We start from the raw sequence: 17616 nt of genomic DNA, 5'->3' as shown, positions 1-17616 counted from the left end.
AGACTTAAATTTCTGAAATTTTATGATTTTAGACTTTAAATGTAGTTATCGCTTATAGGTTTACAGGTTCTAGTATTTAAAAAATGAGAAAGCCATCCTGCTTTTTCTAATGGACATCATCAGAGTCAAAAAGTTGGCACTTCTTAGTACAATTAAGACACTAGAGAGTACGTGTTTAATTACTTGCCTCCTTTGAATAGTTGGATCTACTTATGAGAATTACACATGTTTTTGTTCCAGATCACTCTGTTTCCCAACCAATTATGGTTCAGAGAAGACCTGGTCAGGGGTTTCATGTGAATAGTGAAGTCAACTCAGTACTTTCACCACGGTCAGAGAGTGGAGGACTTGGAGTTAGCATGGTGGAGTATGTGTTGAGCTCATCTCCTGGAGATTCCTGCCTAAGGAAAGGAGGATTTGTAAGTGTGCCCGATTCTGACATTTGAGTTTCCATTATGTTATTTTCTCCATTTGCTGCTTGGTTTGTTTGTTTGTTAATCCATTCCTAAAGGCAGATGTTTCTTCTTTCTTTTATTTGCTCTTAGTTTAGCTAGTTATCTTAAAACGGGTAGGCTAGCAGTTTAACCGTTGTTCTTGACTTAGGGGATGCAGTGTGGGAGCGGGGTGTAAAGGATGTGAAGGTTGCTGACGTTCCCTGGTTCTTTGGATAAGCACACCGGCAGTAACGCCCCATCTAAGCTTGTCGTTGGAAAAGTATGCAAATATACCTGTGGTTTTTGAATGAGCGTGTGGCTGCTTTGTTGCTGGCTAAGAACAAAAAGCTCCATGTAACGATGCTAGAAACGTAATGTAGCTACAAAAGCCACTCCAGCTGGGGAACGCTTTCAAGGGCATAGCGTTTCCTATGGAGAAATTGCATTAGTCACCGGGCTTCGTGGGGTGGGATGGGATGGGAGCATAGTTGCTGCCACCTCGAACCTAAGGATTCGGTGAGAGAAGCGTAATCAAACCCCATCCCTGTAGTGGGGAGAAAGGGGCTGCACCTCAGCTCCACCTCATCGGCCAGGTGCTAGATCAGGAGTTGTTGAAAAACATAAAAGCGGAGTAGGTTTGTTACTGTTGGACTGCTGTGCTCATCTCTTCAGGGAGCCCATTTGTGGTTTCCTTCATCCATCCTCTTATTTTTTTGTCCCTCATTAGTGGGCACCCGATAACCTTGTTGAACCCTGAGCCTAAGAAAGATGATTTCTGAGAAACGAAAGATCAGTGGAAGGAGCCAATTTATCATCTGAATTGGGGGTTAGAGAGGTGTCCGCTCTGCAGCGTTGATAGTCAGGATGCCGGTTCTGAAACAAAGGGTCTCGCTGGTGAATATCACATTGTGTGGGTGAGAACTGGGCTCCAAATTTGTATTTATAATTGGCATTTCCCAGCCTGCCCTTTAATATTAAGGAAGCATGATTTTATTTTATTTAAGAAGCATCAGAAGAGGATTGCTTTTAAAACAATCTTTTTTTTTTTCCTAAATATGGGAGGGAAAAATCCCCCCCTCCAAATAAAAGGAATGGAAAAATGAGGTAGTTGATACAGGGTTCAAATGCCCTGCTATGTACAGAGTACTTTTCCCTCAAATGAAGTGGAAGGCAGGGTTTGAATGCCTCTCTTTGTGACAGCACCAAAGCTGTGTCTGATAAATATGTTTATATGCCCCTTGCTGTTTTTTATCATAAATTATGTTGTTTTTCTTCTCCCTTTTGTTGTTCAAAATTCTGCCCCTGGCATAATCACCCTTTATTCTTCTCCCAAGTGAAATAAAATGCAGACATTAAGGGCAGGAATGCTGCAGATGTAATACCACTCGTAAAATGCTCAACAGAACAGAAATCCTTTTTTTTCTCTCTCTTCCCCCCCGCCCCCCTTTCCTTTTTCCTCCCAAAAATGTGCTTTAGGATTATACGAACCAATGATGGAGCTAATAATTGACTTGGGTACTCTTAAATGAGCCATACCTTGGAGTTCACTGTGGAAATCGCAGTGATGCCCCCCAAAATCGAGATGATCCTGTTCTGCTTAAATACATGCACTTGTCCAGTCAGTCACTGCATCTTTGGCACCGAGTCAGTGACTTTTGGAGAGGCACTAATTCAGTTTATGTCCCTTCAGTACATGCTGTTGTGTTTAAAAGCTCCCCAGTTAAATTTGAAGTGCCGAAGTCCCATCCAAAAAGAGGGTTTGGATAAGTATTCTTTAAAATTATGTTGGGGTAAGATTTTTAGAGCCTCTAGAGTCAGACCCTGAATTACTAAATGGGAGAAACTGAATAGTTAGGTAGATAAAACCTCTCTTGGAAAAGTGAGAACTAATTCCCTTATTTCTTTGATTATGATTGACTATTTTGCTTTTTTATATTTTTATGTGTAAGAACTAATGTTAGCAAGTGACTTTATTGTGACATGTTTCTTTGATTTGTTACCATCTCGGGGAAGAAAAGCAAAATTGATCTGAAAACTAAGCTTATTAAAATAATGTCTCTTTTGCCCAGGGGCCAAGGGATGCAGAGAATGATGAGAATGACAAAGGGGATAAGAAAAATAAGGGCACATTTGATGGTGATAAATTAGGAGATCTGAAGGAGGAGGGGGATGTGATGGATAAAACAAATGGTTTGCCGGTGCAGAATGGAATCGACGCAGATGTCAAAGACTTCAGGTATGTGCACTATTAGTTAATAATTAATCAGTGGCACACTTAACATTTTTGGAAAGATTTTCCGTGCTGTGGTAAAAAAGCTTTTGACTTTTTGGAACAGCGTGGTAAGGCTGTTATAACGTGCACTGTGAGAAGGTGGGGGGTAACATCTGACAGCTCTCACCTGTGCAGATGTAGTCCTGCATATTGAAATCTTACTTTATTTTTACACCTGTTTTTAATTACTGCGTGTGGGATTACTATGGAAACACCTACTGAAGATGTTGACTCTGCTTATACACGAGTCTAAATGATACTTGGGGTTTTGGACTTGTTCCTTGTAGCTCTCGAGATTAAAGCCTTCTGAAATTGTGGCTGTTGCTGTAATCAATGCATTTGTATTTCTTGCTAGCTTACCTGCTTGCTGCGCCCCGTGTTGACATGTAGGAAAACTGTTAAAGCAAAATAAATGTGCTGAGGCGTATACTGCCGGCCCTTGCGTTGAGATGAACCATTTCCCACTTGAGTCCAATGCTTATGTTAGGTAATTAGGAAACCGTGGCAGCTACTCTAGAAAGGTTTCAAGGGAGAGACAGTGCCAGAGCATTACATGGTTAATAATTGCTGAATAGCTTTATGAAAAAATAACTGTGACATTTCTGAAATCCTGTCTTGTTATGGCCGACTCCTCAATTAAGGAGAGAAAAGAAACTGAATTTTTTTACGCTTGTACTGTAACAGGTCTTTGAGGCAGGGGGACTGGGGGTTTCATGGGTGGTTTTTTTTGTTTGTTTTTTCAAATACAGAAACTGTTCTGTAGAATTCATTTAGGGAACTCTTTCAGACCCTCCTTTTATTTTTTTCCCCTCTACCACAATATCTACAAGCAGTTCTGGTGAGTACTAGTGTCTGCTGCTGTTAATTGCCGCTGTGTGACATAGTGTTAAATGGCTGTGTGTAGTGACGAGTATCTTTTCTTTCTGCGTAGCCGTACACCTGGTAATTGCCAGAACTCTGCTAGTGAAGTAGATCTTCTGGGTCCAAACCAGAATGGATCAGAGGGCTTAGCCCAGCTGGCGAGTACCAATGGTGCCAAGCCAGTGGAGGACTTCTCCAACATCGAGTCCCAGAGTGTCCCTCTGGATCCCATGGAGCACGTTGGCATGGAGCCTCTTCAGTTTGATTATTCTGGCACTCAAGTACCTGTGGACTCGGCCGCGGCCACCGTGGGACTCTTCGATTACAATTCCCAACAGCAGGTAAAGTGTTGACCGTTGGCCCTACCCTACCGCTCCAGTTCCTCCAGGAGAGTCATCGTGGGGTTAACGTGAGCTCAGGCTCGTGTCTTGGGGAGAGGGATGGAGGAAGACTTGGAATGGTTTCATCATCTCTGTGCCATCTGTAGAGCGCTGCACGTGTCCTCCTTGGGAGCTCGATGCAGGAGAGCTACTTAACACGATCGTCTGACCAGTGGTCTTAAGGACCGGTAATAAACAGCAGTTACCAACAGCACGTTTCTTAATTAATCACTTTTAGCTGGAGTAAGTGTGCATTGGAGAAGAGCTTAAAGTAGTAAAAACGGCTAAACAAAAAAACCCAAACCCAAACAAGCCACCCTCTAGCCCTTAAAGTGACTTGGGGGTCAAGCGGCTGTTCAGCCTCGGTGTTGCAGCCCTGCTTTGGGGTGTCCACAGTGCTGAACTAGAGCAGACCGAAGGAATAATGTGTTTAAACCACCTTGCTCATACTTGAGCATGGTTTAAAACCTGAGGTCAGAGTCCAATACTACAAAACTTTATCTCAGCCCAGCGGGTTTGTTTGACCTTTTCTCCCACGCAAGCGGCCCAAGCTTCTCATCCCGGACAAGTAACACAAGTCCTTGCTTTTGCTGTTGGCTTCTCTTGAATGCTGGGCCTAGATCCAACGATCGACTTGTAATCCACTCCTGTTCCTGCTAGTTCAGGTAACGATTGTAAACTTTTATTGCCTTCCTTCTGTAACTATGATATCCCTCAAAGAAGAATAAAATCCTTTGTTGTAGCTGATTGCAAGAGTATATAACTAGCCCTGGGTTTCCTGAAATATCTGATCTTTTTTAGCAAAATAGCCTGTTGGCACTCGGTATTGAGGAAAGGCTGTTGCCAAGGTTGTGCTAAAGACCCACCTTCAGTGAGTTATCACAGTCTTAAAAACAATGTAAATATCTGTGTTATAGCTTAATCGATTGTTTTATTATATAGCGTGTTTGGGAGGTTAATGACGGAAATTTTTTTAATGATTAAACTAAACTGCTGTATAGTTCAAAAAGGGAAAAAAAAGCTAGTTTCAAGTGTTTGTCTTACTCTGGTGTAGGACCTTGAATGCAAGAATTACTTTCAAACAATGAAACGTGTGTATTTTTTTTTTTTTTTTTTAAAACAGTACTTCAGAGCTAAAGAAGCGAGTTGCTTGTTAACGACCCGTTAGATATGGGAAAATAACTGCAGGAATACGAAGCCTGTAATCTGCATTTTGTCAGTGTTTTCTATTTACATTAAGGCTCATTTACAAGTTCAAATAGTTTTTATTTGTTTCTTCCAGCCTTTAAAAAATAGGAGTTAAAATTGGGCAGGTCTTGCGCCTAGATAAAAAAGCGAAGTAAGGCCGATTCCTGAAGCGAGTGCAGTATGGCTTGCTGGCTCTGGCCTTGTAGGCAGGCCTGGGTGGTGGGTTTTTTCCTTTGTTTAAAGCGGAGGGGTAATATTCACGTCATCTCCATGTAATCACGCTTAAAACTTTCTGCTGGGATGCCTGTGAAGCTGCAGTTCTTTCTCGTGTCTCCGAACCATCAGTTCTGGTGGGGAGCAGAGGTGCCGGCGGTGCACCCACCCAGTCGCTCCGGCATGCTTTGCTCTCCCCAAGCCAGGCCCAGAGTAAACAGGCCAGGCTTTAGTAAGGACTGTTATTTTACAGTTTGTTTTGTTGTAATAGCTACTTACACCTACAGTAAACGCAAACAACAGGCTTGTGTAAGCGTTAAGTGCCATGTTGAAGATAAGGATTCGCTCCTCTGCCAAATGCAGCCTCTCGGTGCACGTTGGTGTAAATGCAATGTATCTTGGCTCAGAGTTGTACCCATTTTCTTAAGATACGATATCCATCAGCCAGTGTTTCTTGGTCCTCGCTGTCTGCCAGTTATAGCCTGTATGAAAGAAGTCTGTCTTTTGGCAGAATAGTCTTTTCCACTCAGCTGTCTTGAAGGAACTGTGTCCTGAACAAAAGGATCTCGTCTGTAAAAGTGTCTTTCTCGGTCCATTGGGAAGCGTCATATACTTTGAAGAGATTACAAGCAAGTACAGCTAAAAGCAATATTAAGAAGGGAAGGTCTTAACCATGTGTAATCTGATTAGAGATGTCAGATGTTTATATTGCAGAAGAAACTGGCTTACAGAAAACTAATCTTGCAGTGTTCCCATAACTGTATCATACAGACTGTGATGTTCCAGTTTCTTGGAATTCCCTCGATGAAGCATCATTTACAGCGTGGCGGGGAGTTCATTTGTATACACGTGTGAGAGGGAGATAGCCTCGCCTTTCGAAATGTCGGGCGATCCTACTGAACTTCTCGGAAACTATGTCAGTTGTTTGTGAGTTTTCACTCTGAGCATGATTTCTAATAGGCCACGATGCTCCATGCATACATTTTTATAACTTCAGCCTCACTGTGTAAATTCCAGTTAATATTCCTGTTAAAGAGATTTCCTTTCCTTTTTCCACTTACTGGAGACCACAATTTAATACACATACATAGTTTAACATAATTTTCATATCCAGTGGTGTTCCACATAAGATGACAAAAAGCTATAACTGGAGTTTTTACTTTTTGCTCTTTGTTTTTTGGAACATGGGTCTTTGCTGTCAGCAGATGGAGTCAGTGCATTGAGGCTTTAATAACACTTCCTAAATACATAGAGTTGACGATTCCCAGAGCTCATGTGGTGTAGGGGCTTATCTGGCTAAGTAAAGCCTGAAATTGTGATCGTTTTTGTTGGCTTTGCTTCCTTGTATATGCTACAGGCAGTATGAAATCTGCAGCTGCAGAAAATTTTAGCTGCTCACACTGAGTTTCCTCTGGGTAAGTTGAGTCTGGGTTTGCAGGCTTGCAGAAACTGTGATTTAAAGCAGGCAGAGGGAGAGGTCGCTAATTTGAGTCACTGCTCGAGTGCACGGCTTAGATACCAACATTTATCTGACCTTTCTTTGGAAGAGAAGCTAAAGATTCAAGACGAGGTCTGCTGCAGGCGGAAGGAATCCAGCCCTTCCTCAACGCTTGTGACACTGCAAATGCAGAACGTCTGCATGTGGTTTTAAAGAAGCTCAAGAGCATAGTCCGAGGAAGTAAGCATCACTAAGTTGGAGCTAAGTCTTCAGGTCTCTCTGACGTGAGGATGCAGACATACTCTCGGTGATTTTCTTGAGCAGATGAAAGGACGCTGCCCGGCCACTCTGTTCCTTATTCCTCCCTTCTGTGATACCAGCAATTTTAAGTAAAGGAGCATCTTCTCAATCTTCCCCTTTGAGTCTTTAGGAAGACTCTTAACAGCAGCCATTTGCAGAGTGGTTTGGATACTATGGCTTGATTTCAGCAAAAGAAAAATGCACAAAGGTAGCGTGTGTCTGAAAGTCAAATTTAGCAGTCACCAGCTGTGCTCACAAGAAGGGGAGAGAGCAAGCAGACAACAAAAAAAATACAACAGCGGCAGGTGAAATATTGATGCTTGAATATTGTGGAGATATTTTTTTTTTCCTAGTCCTTCTAATTTAAAAATGGATCATTGAGATGCATTTGGGATGTGTGGAAGTCATCACACATGTAAACTGAGCACAAGAAAAAGTATTTTCAGAGAAGATAAGTGCTTTTTTGCCCTTAAGACAGGCAACTAATAATCTAGCCATTTCCTCTGCTGTTCACCTCAGCGGAATACACATTAGTGGACTGGAAAAACAGATCCCAGGGATGCAAAAGAATATGAAAATGAAAGGTTTTGGTGAGGTGTTTGCAGCTGTAGAAAGCTAAAATATTGGATTGCTGAACTCAATACGAAAGTAGACCACAAACCCAAGGATGGCTGTTCTAGGTGTATCTACACCTAGCAGTGAGGCAGTTTAGGGGATATGTGTATATATGGGTGGTTTTTTTTTTTTTTTTCTATATCTGCTGATGCTGATCAGCGAACGAGATGTTGCTGGAAACTCCTACAGAGCCAGTGTCCCTCATTCCGTTTTCTGTAGGTCACATTGTCCACAATCTTGCTGCTTTTTTTTTTTTTTAAACTAAAAGATGTTAGTAAAGTGTTTTGATCCAGCTACTAATGACAGATGGTATAGTAACAGAGATTACACCCCTTAGAAGCACTCAGCTTTGTGTAAACATGAAGTATTGTTGAATGACATGTTTAAAAAAAGAAAGGAGAAGAAAAAAAAAAGGTGTATTTTACATAAAGACTGCTAGGAATGCTTTATGGCCTTCCTGAAGTTAGGCCCAGGGAGGTAATACAGTACCTATGGATTTGATGTGTTTCTCCATAAGCAGCATTACAACATTCCCGGGATAAACGGAGAGGCCCCATCATCGATGGGGTAAGCAATCTTTGGGAAAACCAGTGGTGACTAGGGTTTGGCACACAGAAGATCAATTCTGGATCCCCTGAGTACTGAGTTTCTGCATCTTAAATCTGGTACTGATCTCTTACATGTTTTGTTTCCTCCTTCTGAACTTGCAAAAAGAGAAGAAAATAGAGGTAGGCTATCGCTCATCTTTTTTCACATTTTCTGCCTAAACAGCGCAGTTGCTCATCCTGCTCTCAGCAGAACCAACTCCAATTTTTGCCTATTAAAACCCCCCTAATTTTCTAAATGATTCTGTACTTCTTCTTGATGGTTGCAAGCTTCTGCCAAAAATTTGGGCAGAATTATTATTGCCGCTTCTGACAGCTGAAGTAGCTCACTTGTCTTGTCTGAAAAGAGGGCAGAGATAATAGGTGTGAAAATTTTATAGCATTGAGGCCTATTTTTTTTTTTCTAAGTGACTGGAGAGAGAAAACCTTTATCACAGCGGTTTGTGAAGTTGTTCACACCTCAGAAATTATCACTTTTGGAAGTGGGGATAAACGTTTCTGGATAGTTTCAGAGTGGCTATTCAGCTTGTGTATTCCTAAATGTTTTAACTGGAGCTGAGCGATGGTCTAATGCCGATGAATTGATTCAGGGAGGGTTTCGTTTAGTTAGAGGCATAGGAACTTGCTGGGGAAGTAAGTTTTTTAGTAAGGACCTAGGTGAATGGAGAAACCCCAACCCTCAAGCAAAAATACTTTTTCTTGAAAGACTAATGAAATCCTCTATTTTATTTTTTCTTATTGAGAATGACTGTTCTCAATAACATTGCCCATTGCTGTCTAAGATTGTAGTGAGCTGTAAGCTGGCAAACTTGTATATGCTTTGGATGACTTAACCAAAAATTCCCTGGGTCTGGTCTCTGTCTGTGGTCAAAGAAGAACTTACACCCCTTGCCTGGATTCACGTAGGAGATGCTGGAGATGGAAACCTAGCAGGTAGAGGAAGCATTTCCATGAGCTCCCAAGGCTGGCATCCCAGCTGATGGCTCTTTGGCCAGCCCCGAAGCCATCTCAAGAGCATCATCTCTGCACACCTCGCTCTGTAGCCCACCTGCCATCCAGCTTGCCATTTCAGACCATCTTGGAGTCGCATGGGTTGCCCGCCGGTGGAACTGCGATTCCCCTGCGCTCAGTGATGGAGATCTGGAAGCGTTCGAGGCAGCTGCTGCTGATCCACAGGCTGCAGTTAGGGGCTGTGTGTTGGAGGAGGAGTTGGGGGAAAACAAATGCCTTTCAGGCATCGTGCAGAGAATAGCAGGGAAAACCCTGGCTGTGGTTATGCTGTACTTCAGAATACATTTTTTTTTTTCAGGTGGATTATCATGGGCAATTGATTTCAAAGGGCCTTGTTTGGGGTTTTTTTCCAATTCCATTTGAAATCTTTCCATTTAAAGAGTCTGTAGTTGTGAAAATAAATCTAGTGTAAAGCCATTGCTTTAAAAGGAAGTAAGAGAATGCTTTTTGTGCATGAGTAAAGGACCATATTTGTGCTTTTTGTCCCTTTAGTTGTTCCAAAGACCGAATGCACTTGCTGTTCAACAACTAACAGCAGCGCAGCAGCAGCAGTACGCGTTGGCAGCTGCCCATCAGCCTCACATAGGTAAGTCTTGCATTTAATACATTGCAATTTACTGGACTTCTGTTAGTCCTCGGAATACGTTGGGAAAATAGCAGGAAAAAAAGATCGGTAGGATTGGAGAATGCTAACTGTGTTTTTGTAACTGGTAATTGACACGCAAGCAGAAGTGTATTGTTTGGAGATTTACTTGAAAAATTCTGGAGGTATCTCTTGCACACTTTAAAAGCTCTAGAGCGTTCATGGCTGTCAGGAATGACGCTCTCACCCTTGCTGAGAGTGCTGCTCAGTAATGAGAGTGTTTTGAAGTACTTGCTCACTCCAAGTGAGGCACGAATTGGGGTAAACGGCACAGTGAAGTGAGGGGAAAAATGCACAATTCAATATACACCTGAATGTCCTTCCTGTGGTTCAGCTGCCTGGGGTCTGACTTTAATTTAAAGATGTAATTTATGCAGACACATGATTCATATTATTAAAACAGTATAGATTAACTAAGAAAGCACTTAATCCTGTGCGTAGAAAATCAGGAGAACTGTAGAAGGGCTGCTCATGGATGATTGGAGTTAAACTGTCTTAGGGTTATGCTTTTTAGCGCAATTTAAGTGGCAGTTCTTCCTACCCGAAAGCCCAACACAAATGTGCTGGGACTCTTCCAGCTCTGTGCAGTGCACTTGGGTGCTTATTGGGGTTCAGCAATAGACTTGAATTAAAATTATTTAGCTTTTTAACTTCCTCCCCTTCACCTTCACCTCCTCTCCACGCCCCTCTCCCGCCCACCGGTAATTTCTCTAATGATTAAACTGTTTCCTTGCAGAGGTAATGCCTACACAGCAGTGGTAGTGCCCTGTGATGGTGCCTGTACAGTCCTGAGCTCCTTCCAAACTAATTAATTGAAGTGCTGGTATTGTGTAGTGGGCATGGAACTCAGAAAGTAGGGTAAATTGGTTCTTGATTAACTTGCTGTAGAAAATACAGAACAGTAACAAGCAATTGGATAACGTTCATACCTAGCTGGTGTTTATAGTCACTAAACGGGGGATGTCAGCGCTGCAGAGATACCTGGCACGTATGGGGATTGTCTACAGACTATTTTACTGCTTCAGCTTTCCTTATTGTAGAATCGTTTGGGTTGGAAGAGACCTTTAAGATCATTGAGTCCAACCGTTATGGGGCTTTGCATCCTTGGAATGAGGTTTCTTCTATGTAAATTATATCTGCTGCAGGTTGTTCGGTTAAGGCTCTGGGAGATGCAGTGGTTGCTCACTCCCTGTGGAAAACAACCTCTAAAGAGCTTGAAAATACTGAAAGAACCTGAGCTTTTGTGTTCGCCAGCCAGGTAGCCAGAGGTATTTTGGTAGGGCTTCAGTTCTAGTTAAGTTTGTTTTTACTGACAGGTATGTTTTCAGCAGGTTTAGCTCCTGCTGCCTTTGTCCCCAATCCGTACATCATCAGCGCCGCTCCACCGGGAACAGATCCGTACGCAGCCGGACTTGCAGCAGCTGCGACATTAGGTGAGATACCTCCAGTTGTCTGCGTATTCGTGACCACTTTCTGTACCAAAACCGCTCCTGAATCTCTGATTTTGGAAATGAAATGTTAGTACATTGACATTTCTGTGGAGAGATAATCGTAGAGCAGTGACTTGAAACAGAATTTGTCTTGGAAACTCTATTTTCTGTAGATTAAATGTGATAATTCTTGTATAACACTTGCTATGGGCTCTGTCTCTGTTGAGGATAAACAACCAGAGCAAATCTGAAATGAAACACTTGCAGACATAAATGTTGCTACATGTTCGGGGTGTTTTGGTAACTGGCAGTAGTGAGAGATACCTTTGAAAATATACTTATTAAATCCTAGAAAGATGGGAGATGTGTTTTCCTGCCAGGAAAGTTGTACCTCGTTGCTGTTTAGCTTGATTTACTGTAGTGCATCCCGCAAATGATATCTTGTCCTTTTGCTAGAGTCTGTTAAGAATTTATGCTTTTTAGGTTCTCTAGGTAAAAACATCCTGTATCTGCTGTGAGGCTTACGCTATGAATATGCAGTTTTCCAGATGGCAAGCAAAGATGGTGGCTCTTGTCTTCCTCCAAGATCTTTCTCCCAAACGTTCATGCATCAGTTTCCAAATTCTTGCCAACTGTCATAGCCAAAATTGTTGTATCTTGAGATGACAGCTCGGTAAAACAGCTTATCAGGCAGTGCGAAGAACACATTGTACGTTGAACTTTTGCTGTGTATGCCATAAAGTTCTTGCCTAAGCATAGAGGACAAAAGAAGAATGTACTTTCAGAAAAAACATTTTTATAACCATGCTTTTCTTTCCGTGAGCCACCAGGAGAGGAAGCCGCCTTCTACATTTTAAATAAAACCTGCTTAGTTCAGAGTAAAGGATGATTTTTAGTGGAGCCTGCATGCTGTTCCCACACTCCGCTTACAACTTATATACTCACTGCAAATCTCTTCCACTATGGGATAGCTTGTGCCAAATCAAACCCATTAAACGTTGGTTGGACGTGAATATAGCGCTCTGCCAGACAGCGTTGTGGTTTGGTATGTGACTTTTCGGCGTATTTAACTGCTCTTACATAACCGCTCCTTAGCTTTGAAGCTTTGAGGCCAGTATCGGGTCAAGCTCTGAAATGGGATTTCAGCAATTGTTACCCAGCTGGATGGTGGTTTTAGGGGATCGTATGGAAGTATGTAAAGAATTGAGATTGTTGTTTGAAGATGGGCTTTGGACTTTTTGGCTGTTGTGAATTTTGTATGCCGATTGCCTAATAACAATGCAAGATTAAGCTTAGGTAACAACATGTCGTTGGCAAAGAAATGATGCTGTGATTAAATGGAAGAAAGCCAAGAGCTAGAGTACAAGGATATTTCTAATAGTCCAGGAGTTGATAAACTATCATGTGATGGTGAATGTGTGGCAGTGAATGATTGACCTGAACTCTTGGTGGCAAATCTAAGTAGGAGGCTTCAGTCAGGACTTAGCGGGGAAGAGGTGCCAGAACACTAGCAATTCCAGTTACAGGCAGAAGAGGTGCTTTGTAAATGAGTGCTAGAAAAAGAGGATTCTGGTTGGCCTTTTTGCATCACCTCAGTGCTTCTACAGCTGGTGCTCGTTCTTCAGTAACACTGAATTTGAGTGGAGCAGGAGGTCAGCATCTTGATTTCGTAGGAAGACTACATGTAACTGCTGCCAGATTTCTAGGAAACAGCAAGTGTGTTTTCAACAACTTTCCCCCCCCTTTTCTCAGCGGTATTGAAGCTGCAGCTGCCTGAATATCTGATTGGGGCCTTATAAATTTTAACTGGGAAATAACATACCCTGGGATACCTAAAGCATCCCAAAACTTGGCATCAGGATCTCTACTTGAATAATTTTTAAACTTTGAAAGCAAAACAAAAGAACGTGTAATGCGCTGCAATGTATGTGTAGTGTTACACCACTGAGAAATACGAGTTACTTCATTGGGCTTTGGACCCTAACAGCCAGAACTGGCAAGATAACAAACTTCACTCCTTGTGGATGTTTGTTTTAGGAAAAGCACCTTTTCTGTCTAGACTCGAGCAGTTTTGAAAGCCTTCTGTCTGTAATACCCGAGTGCAGCACTGACGGGGCGTGGGGCAATTCAGATGTTTATAGCGTTATGTATAAAGTCAGAAGGCTTCCGTAATGCGTATGGGGGTGTTAAATTGGGAGGACTTGGAGAAGTTTATGAGATGGAAGAAATGAGTTTAGAGTTGTTGGTAGTTTATTGCTCACAGTGACTCTTAGAGCAGAGGGGAAACTTTTGTGTGTTTTATGGCAGAGATAATTCTGTCAATTAAGATTCTGCTGTAACGGCAGCTTTTTCGTGATTGTAAGACTGTCAGCTCTGTGATAATACCCTTTTCTTCCCAATGATAGTAGCATTTTAAAGAACAAATTTGAATGCAGAGGGAAGGGCTTCCTAGACTCAAGAAAAAAAATCACTTGTGAGTTTAAACTGCGGAGAAGATACTGCTGTCTTTAAAAAGCGTCGTGAAATTACCTTCTATCGTTTGAGAAGGATGTCACTCAAAAAAAAAAAAAAAAAGGAAATCTTGCCTTTTGTAAGACAAGTTGGGAAATGTTGATTCCCTCTGAAGGTGGCGTGTAACCGGTAGAAAAGTGTTTCTGTTCTTTGTAGAGAAGTGGATGCTGGAATAATCTGCATACAGGAAAAACACAGTGCTCCCAGCCTGAAGGTAGAGTCGCTTTGGATGTGTCTGCGCTGTGCATCTCAGGCTTGGGTTTCTTAGCAGCCTCAGTCACTTGGTGCTGCCCTGCGTCCCGTGCAGAGCCAGCCCAGAGCTGGAGGGGTATGGGTGCATGCACACACCGCCTGGCACCGGGGCTCGGGGGAGCACGTGCAGCTGGATCTTCCCCAGCTGCCTTGGGCACTGTGTTGTGCAAGGATGCCTCTCCTCTTCTGGATCCGTGCTGGCCCCAGGCGCTGTGCGGCAGGGTTTGCATGGGGCTGCACCAGAGCTGTCCGAGTTCAGTTGTGTCTCACCCCCATCCCTAGAAAGACACCGCTTTGGGGATATCTGTGGTTGCTGTACCGGTAATTACAACGTGATCAGCTCACAGATTGATAGTATGTGATAAAGTTGCTGTTTGCAGCCTTGCATTTTCAGACGCGAGGTTCATGAGGCTGTTTAACCTGACAGTCACTAAGTCCTTGGCAAGAGGGGGCTGGCAGTTCCTGCAGAGAGCAGGTATGGCTTCTGCTTGTGGAGATTTGAGTGTGAAGGCTGAGATTAAAAGCAAAAATTTTGTTATGAACACACTTACAGGTGGTTTTGCTAATGTTTCTTGAAAGGAATATTTGTGGATGTCCGTGGCCAACGTGTGATACGTAGTAGTGGGAATATTTGATTTCAAAGGCACTAGAATGGCTTTTATTTTCTCATGTATGTGTATCTTTAATAAGTGTAAAAACAGGTGCAATATCTCCTGAAGTAAAGAAACACTCTGCATGTTTGTCTGTCTGGCAGTGATGACACACTTGCCCTCACTGAGAACACTGTTCAATAATGAGCCTCACCATGTGCTCAAATGAACTGAGCCAGACTTGCAGCTCTTTTAAGCCCAACTTGCCTGCAAACTTCAAAGACTTTGTGTCTCCTCTTCTTTTAAACACCTAAGGCTTTTGCAGATCTGATGAGCAACCTCTAACTAGGAAAAAAATCCCATCTAGACTATGCTTGTTTGATAATTAGAACCGAGATTAAAATAGCCTGGAGAGATGCCCACATTTTGCCCAGATAAAGGGTATTGCAGCAACTTCCTGGTAGCCTAAGGGTGAACGCAGACTAATTACTTGCATAAAACGGAGCAGTTGTAACTTATTTTCCTGTTGAGTGCAGAAGCACCTGAGCAGCTGCCGGCTGATCTGCATTGACTGAATATAAACAGGTTCTAATCCACCGAATAGCTCTGTGTCTGTAACTGCTTAGGTCAAGACAGGCGGTACCATTGTGGGACTGATTCATTTTCTGCAGGTTTTTTAATTTCAGCTACCACTGCTCATGAATTTCCAGGTTGGAAGGTAAGAAACAAGGGGTTGCTGCTCCAAGGCACATCTGAGTAAGACAGAGAAGTCACCTTCTCTGACTGCTGGTACACAGTAAATCCAGCAAGCGTGGATTTCGTGACAGAGCTTTAGTGTGAGATACAAATCCGGCTGGTCAGCCTGTATTGCTGACAACATGTATTCAAGACAACAGGCTGCTTGTAACATCTCCCTGCTCCGCAGAGAGCTGGGCACGTGTGTTAACGACACCACAGAATCTGAAATTTGGAGAAGTACAGTAGTTAAAAAGAAAATTATAGAAGGAGAGTAACTATTACACTTTTGAAATATGAATTTAATACTTTGACATTAAATATGAAATGAATGTCTTGAAGTGTTGCTGAATCTCAGCAGTATTGATTGCAGGAGCAGTGGCTGATCCTGACTGAGATCCAGACGGTTGCCCTGAGGATTGCTTTTGCATTATGCAGGAGTTGATGTGAGACAAACACATGTTACTGTATAAAAAACAAAACCGAAATTAAAAAGGGCTTCCCGGACATTTCCCCCTCTGTCATACCTAAGCTTATGCTCAGCAGTGTCTTTTTGTACCTCCCTTTTCACTGTCATCCCTCACTTTTGGGGGATCGTTTTTAAGTCTCTCGGGGCAAACGCTTACAGTCTTTGTGTGTGTTACACTTGTTCTCCTTGCAGGCTCTTACTGTAAGACCTAACGAACAGCCACACTGAAATGACTTGCTTAGAACTCAAATGCTAAACCATCTCTCTTAAAATAGAAGCTCGTTTTACTCCATATAAGAACAAGTGTGTGGTTCAAATTCACTAAAGACTTGTTTATTCTACGGTGTCAAATAAGACTGTGGCCCTCTACCTTAAAAAGGCCAGCATGCCGTAAGTTACTCCTACTGTGGGGAAGGAACCCGTGGGATAGGTGATGGATTTGAAAAGCCAAGGACATACTTCTACTTTTCTGCTGACCTTTCCAAAAGATACAGAACAGACATATTAAAAAACATTATTGAATTCACATATGTGTTATTTGGTGGGAGGAACTCCACCGTTCAGCGCAGAGTACTCGCTGCTTCCTCAGCGTTATGCCAACTAGAATTATTTAAGGACATAGGCTGCCATTCTGCTATTGCAAATTAAGTGTGCAACCCTGAGACTTGATAAAACACAATGAATCTTCAAAAGTTACGCTTTTTCTGATGTTCTCCAAGATTGATTTTCTTCTTTTTTTTTTTTTTTTTAAGCCTCTTATGTTGGAGGAGGAGGGAATGTGATAAGATACAGGATGGTACAGCCTCTTTTGTGGTTTGCAAAGTAGGATTGAATGGTTAGGAAAATAACATTTTAAACACTTGAGAATTGATGCTATCCAGATGCAAAGAGGTTTTTTTTTAATTTCTTGGGGGGCTAAATGATAGATGGCATTGAGCTGTGAATGTCAGCTGAGATTAGAAGAGATTTGTATATCTCTGCTTAAACAAGTTTCCTTCTCTTTTGGTTAGAGATAAAGTTTTGGTCCTTCACTATAAAATTAGGGCACAATAATAAAAACATGGAATGTCAACAGGATCACTGGTAGCAGAATTTGACTTCATCCAATAAGGTAAAAGCAAGTCAAGATGAAATTTCCGGTCTGACTTCTAAGCTTTTTAAAAATGAATAATACAAATGGCAGTATCCCTCCTTATTTGCAAAGGATTTAAAGCAGATCACCTTGAAATAGGATTTGTTAAACCAAATACGACGAGCCAGTGTTTTTCACCGTTTGCTGCGTAACGCTCGTCAACGCTACAGAAGCTCACTGATTCCCTTCGCGTTTCAGGTCCGGCGGTTGTCCCTCACCAGTACTATGGAGTTACGCCCTGGGGAGTTTATCCTGCCAGTCTCTTCCAGCAGCAAGCTGCCGCCGCCGCTGCCGCCACCAATTCGGCAAATCAGCAGACCACTCAGCAAACCCAGCAGGGCCAACAGCAGGTACGGGCTAGGATGCTGTGCACGTCAGGTTGTTTACAAGGAACACAGCAGCTTCGAAGAATCCCAAATTTTTTATTTTATTTTTCTTCAATGACCTCTCCTGACCCTCAGTTTTAAGTGAGGAGAAGAGCATTTGGCTTCTTAAAAAAAAAAAAAAAGAGAGAGAGAAACATCTATACGTTCTCTT

General features: G+C 42.4%; 1 protein-coding gene and 1 non-coding gene across 16 annotated transcripts in view; both read left to right on the top strand.

Annotated features, from left to right (window-relative positions):
* Positions 1–17616, top strand: part of PUM1 (pumilio RNA binding family member 1) — a 76256-nt gene that overhangs the window by 32405 nt on the left and 26235 nt on the right. For 6 of the 15 annotated variants that reach the window (XM_054802756.1, XM_054802757.1, XM_054802755.1 and 3 more), the window contains 6 exons: positions 241–419; positions 2504–2670; positions 3638–3908; positions 9810–9903; positions 11277–11393; positions 17278–17429. In XM_054802756.1, the coding sequence (XP_054658731.1) occupies positions 241–419; positions 2504–2670; positions 3638–3908; positions 9810–9903; positions 11277–11393; positions 17278–17429 (980 nt within the window). The remainder of the gene's footprint in view (positions 1–240; positions 420–2503; positions 2671–3637; positions 3909–9809; positions 9904–11276; positions 11394–17277; positions 17430–17616) is intronic. The other 9 variants (XM_054802762.1, XM_054802761.1, XM_054802760.1 and 6 more) reach the window with 3 other exon arrangements.
* On the top strand, positions 14900–14983 carry LOC129196009 (small nucleolar RNA SNORD103/SNORD85). The gene has a single exon (XR_008574018.1). It is a non-coding gene; the product is annotated as a small nucleolar RNA SNORD103/SNORD85 (small nucleolar RNA).

The sequence above is a fragment of the Grus americana genome, chromosome 23 (assembly GCF_028858705.1).
Source record: "Grus americana isolate bGruAme1 chromosome 23, bGruAme1.mat, whole genome shotgun sequence".
Taxonomy (NCBI): Eukaryota; Metazoa; Chordata; class Aves; order Gruiformes; family Gruidae; genus Grus; species Grus americana.
Note: the sequence above shows the minus strand (reverse complement) of the source record. Positions and strands in the feature narration are given on the sequence as shown.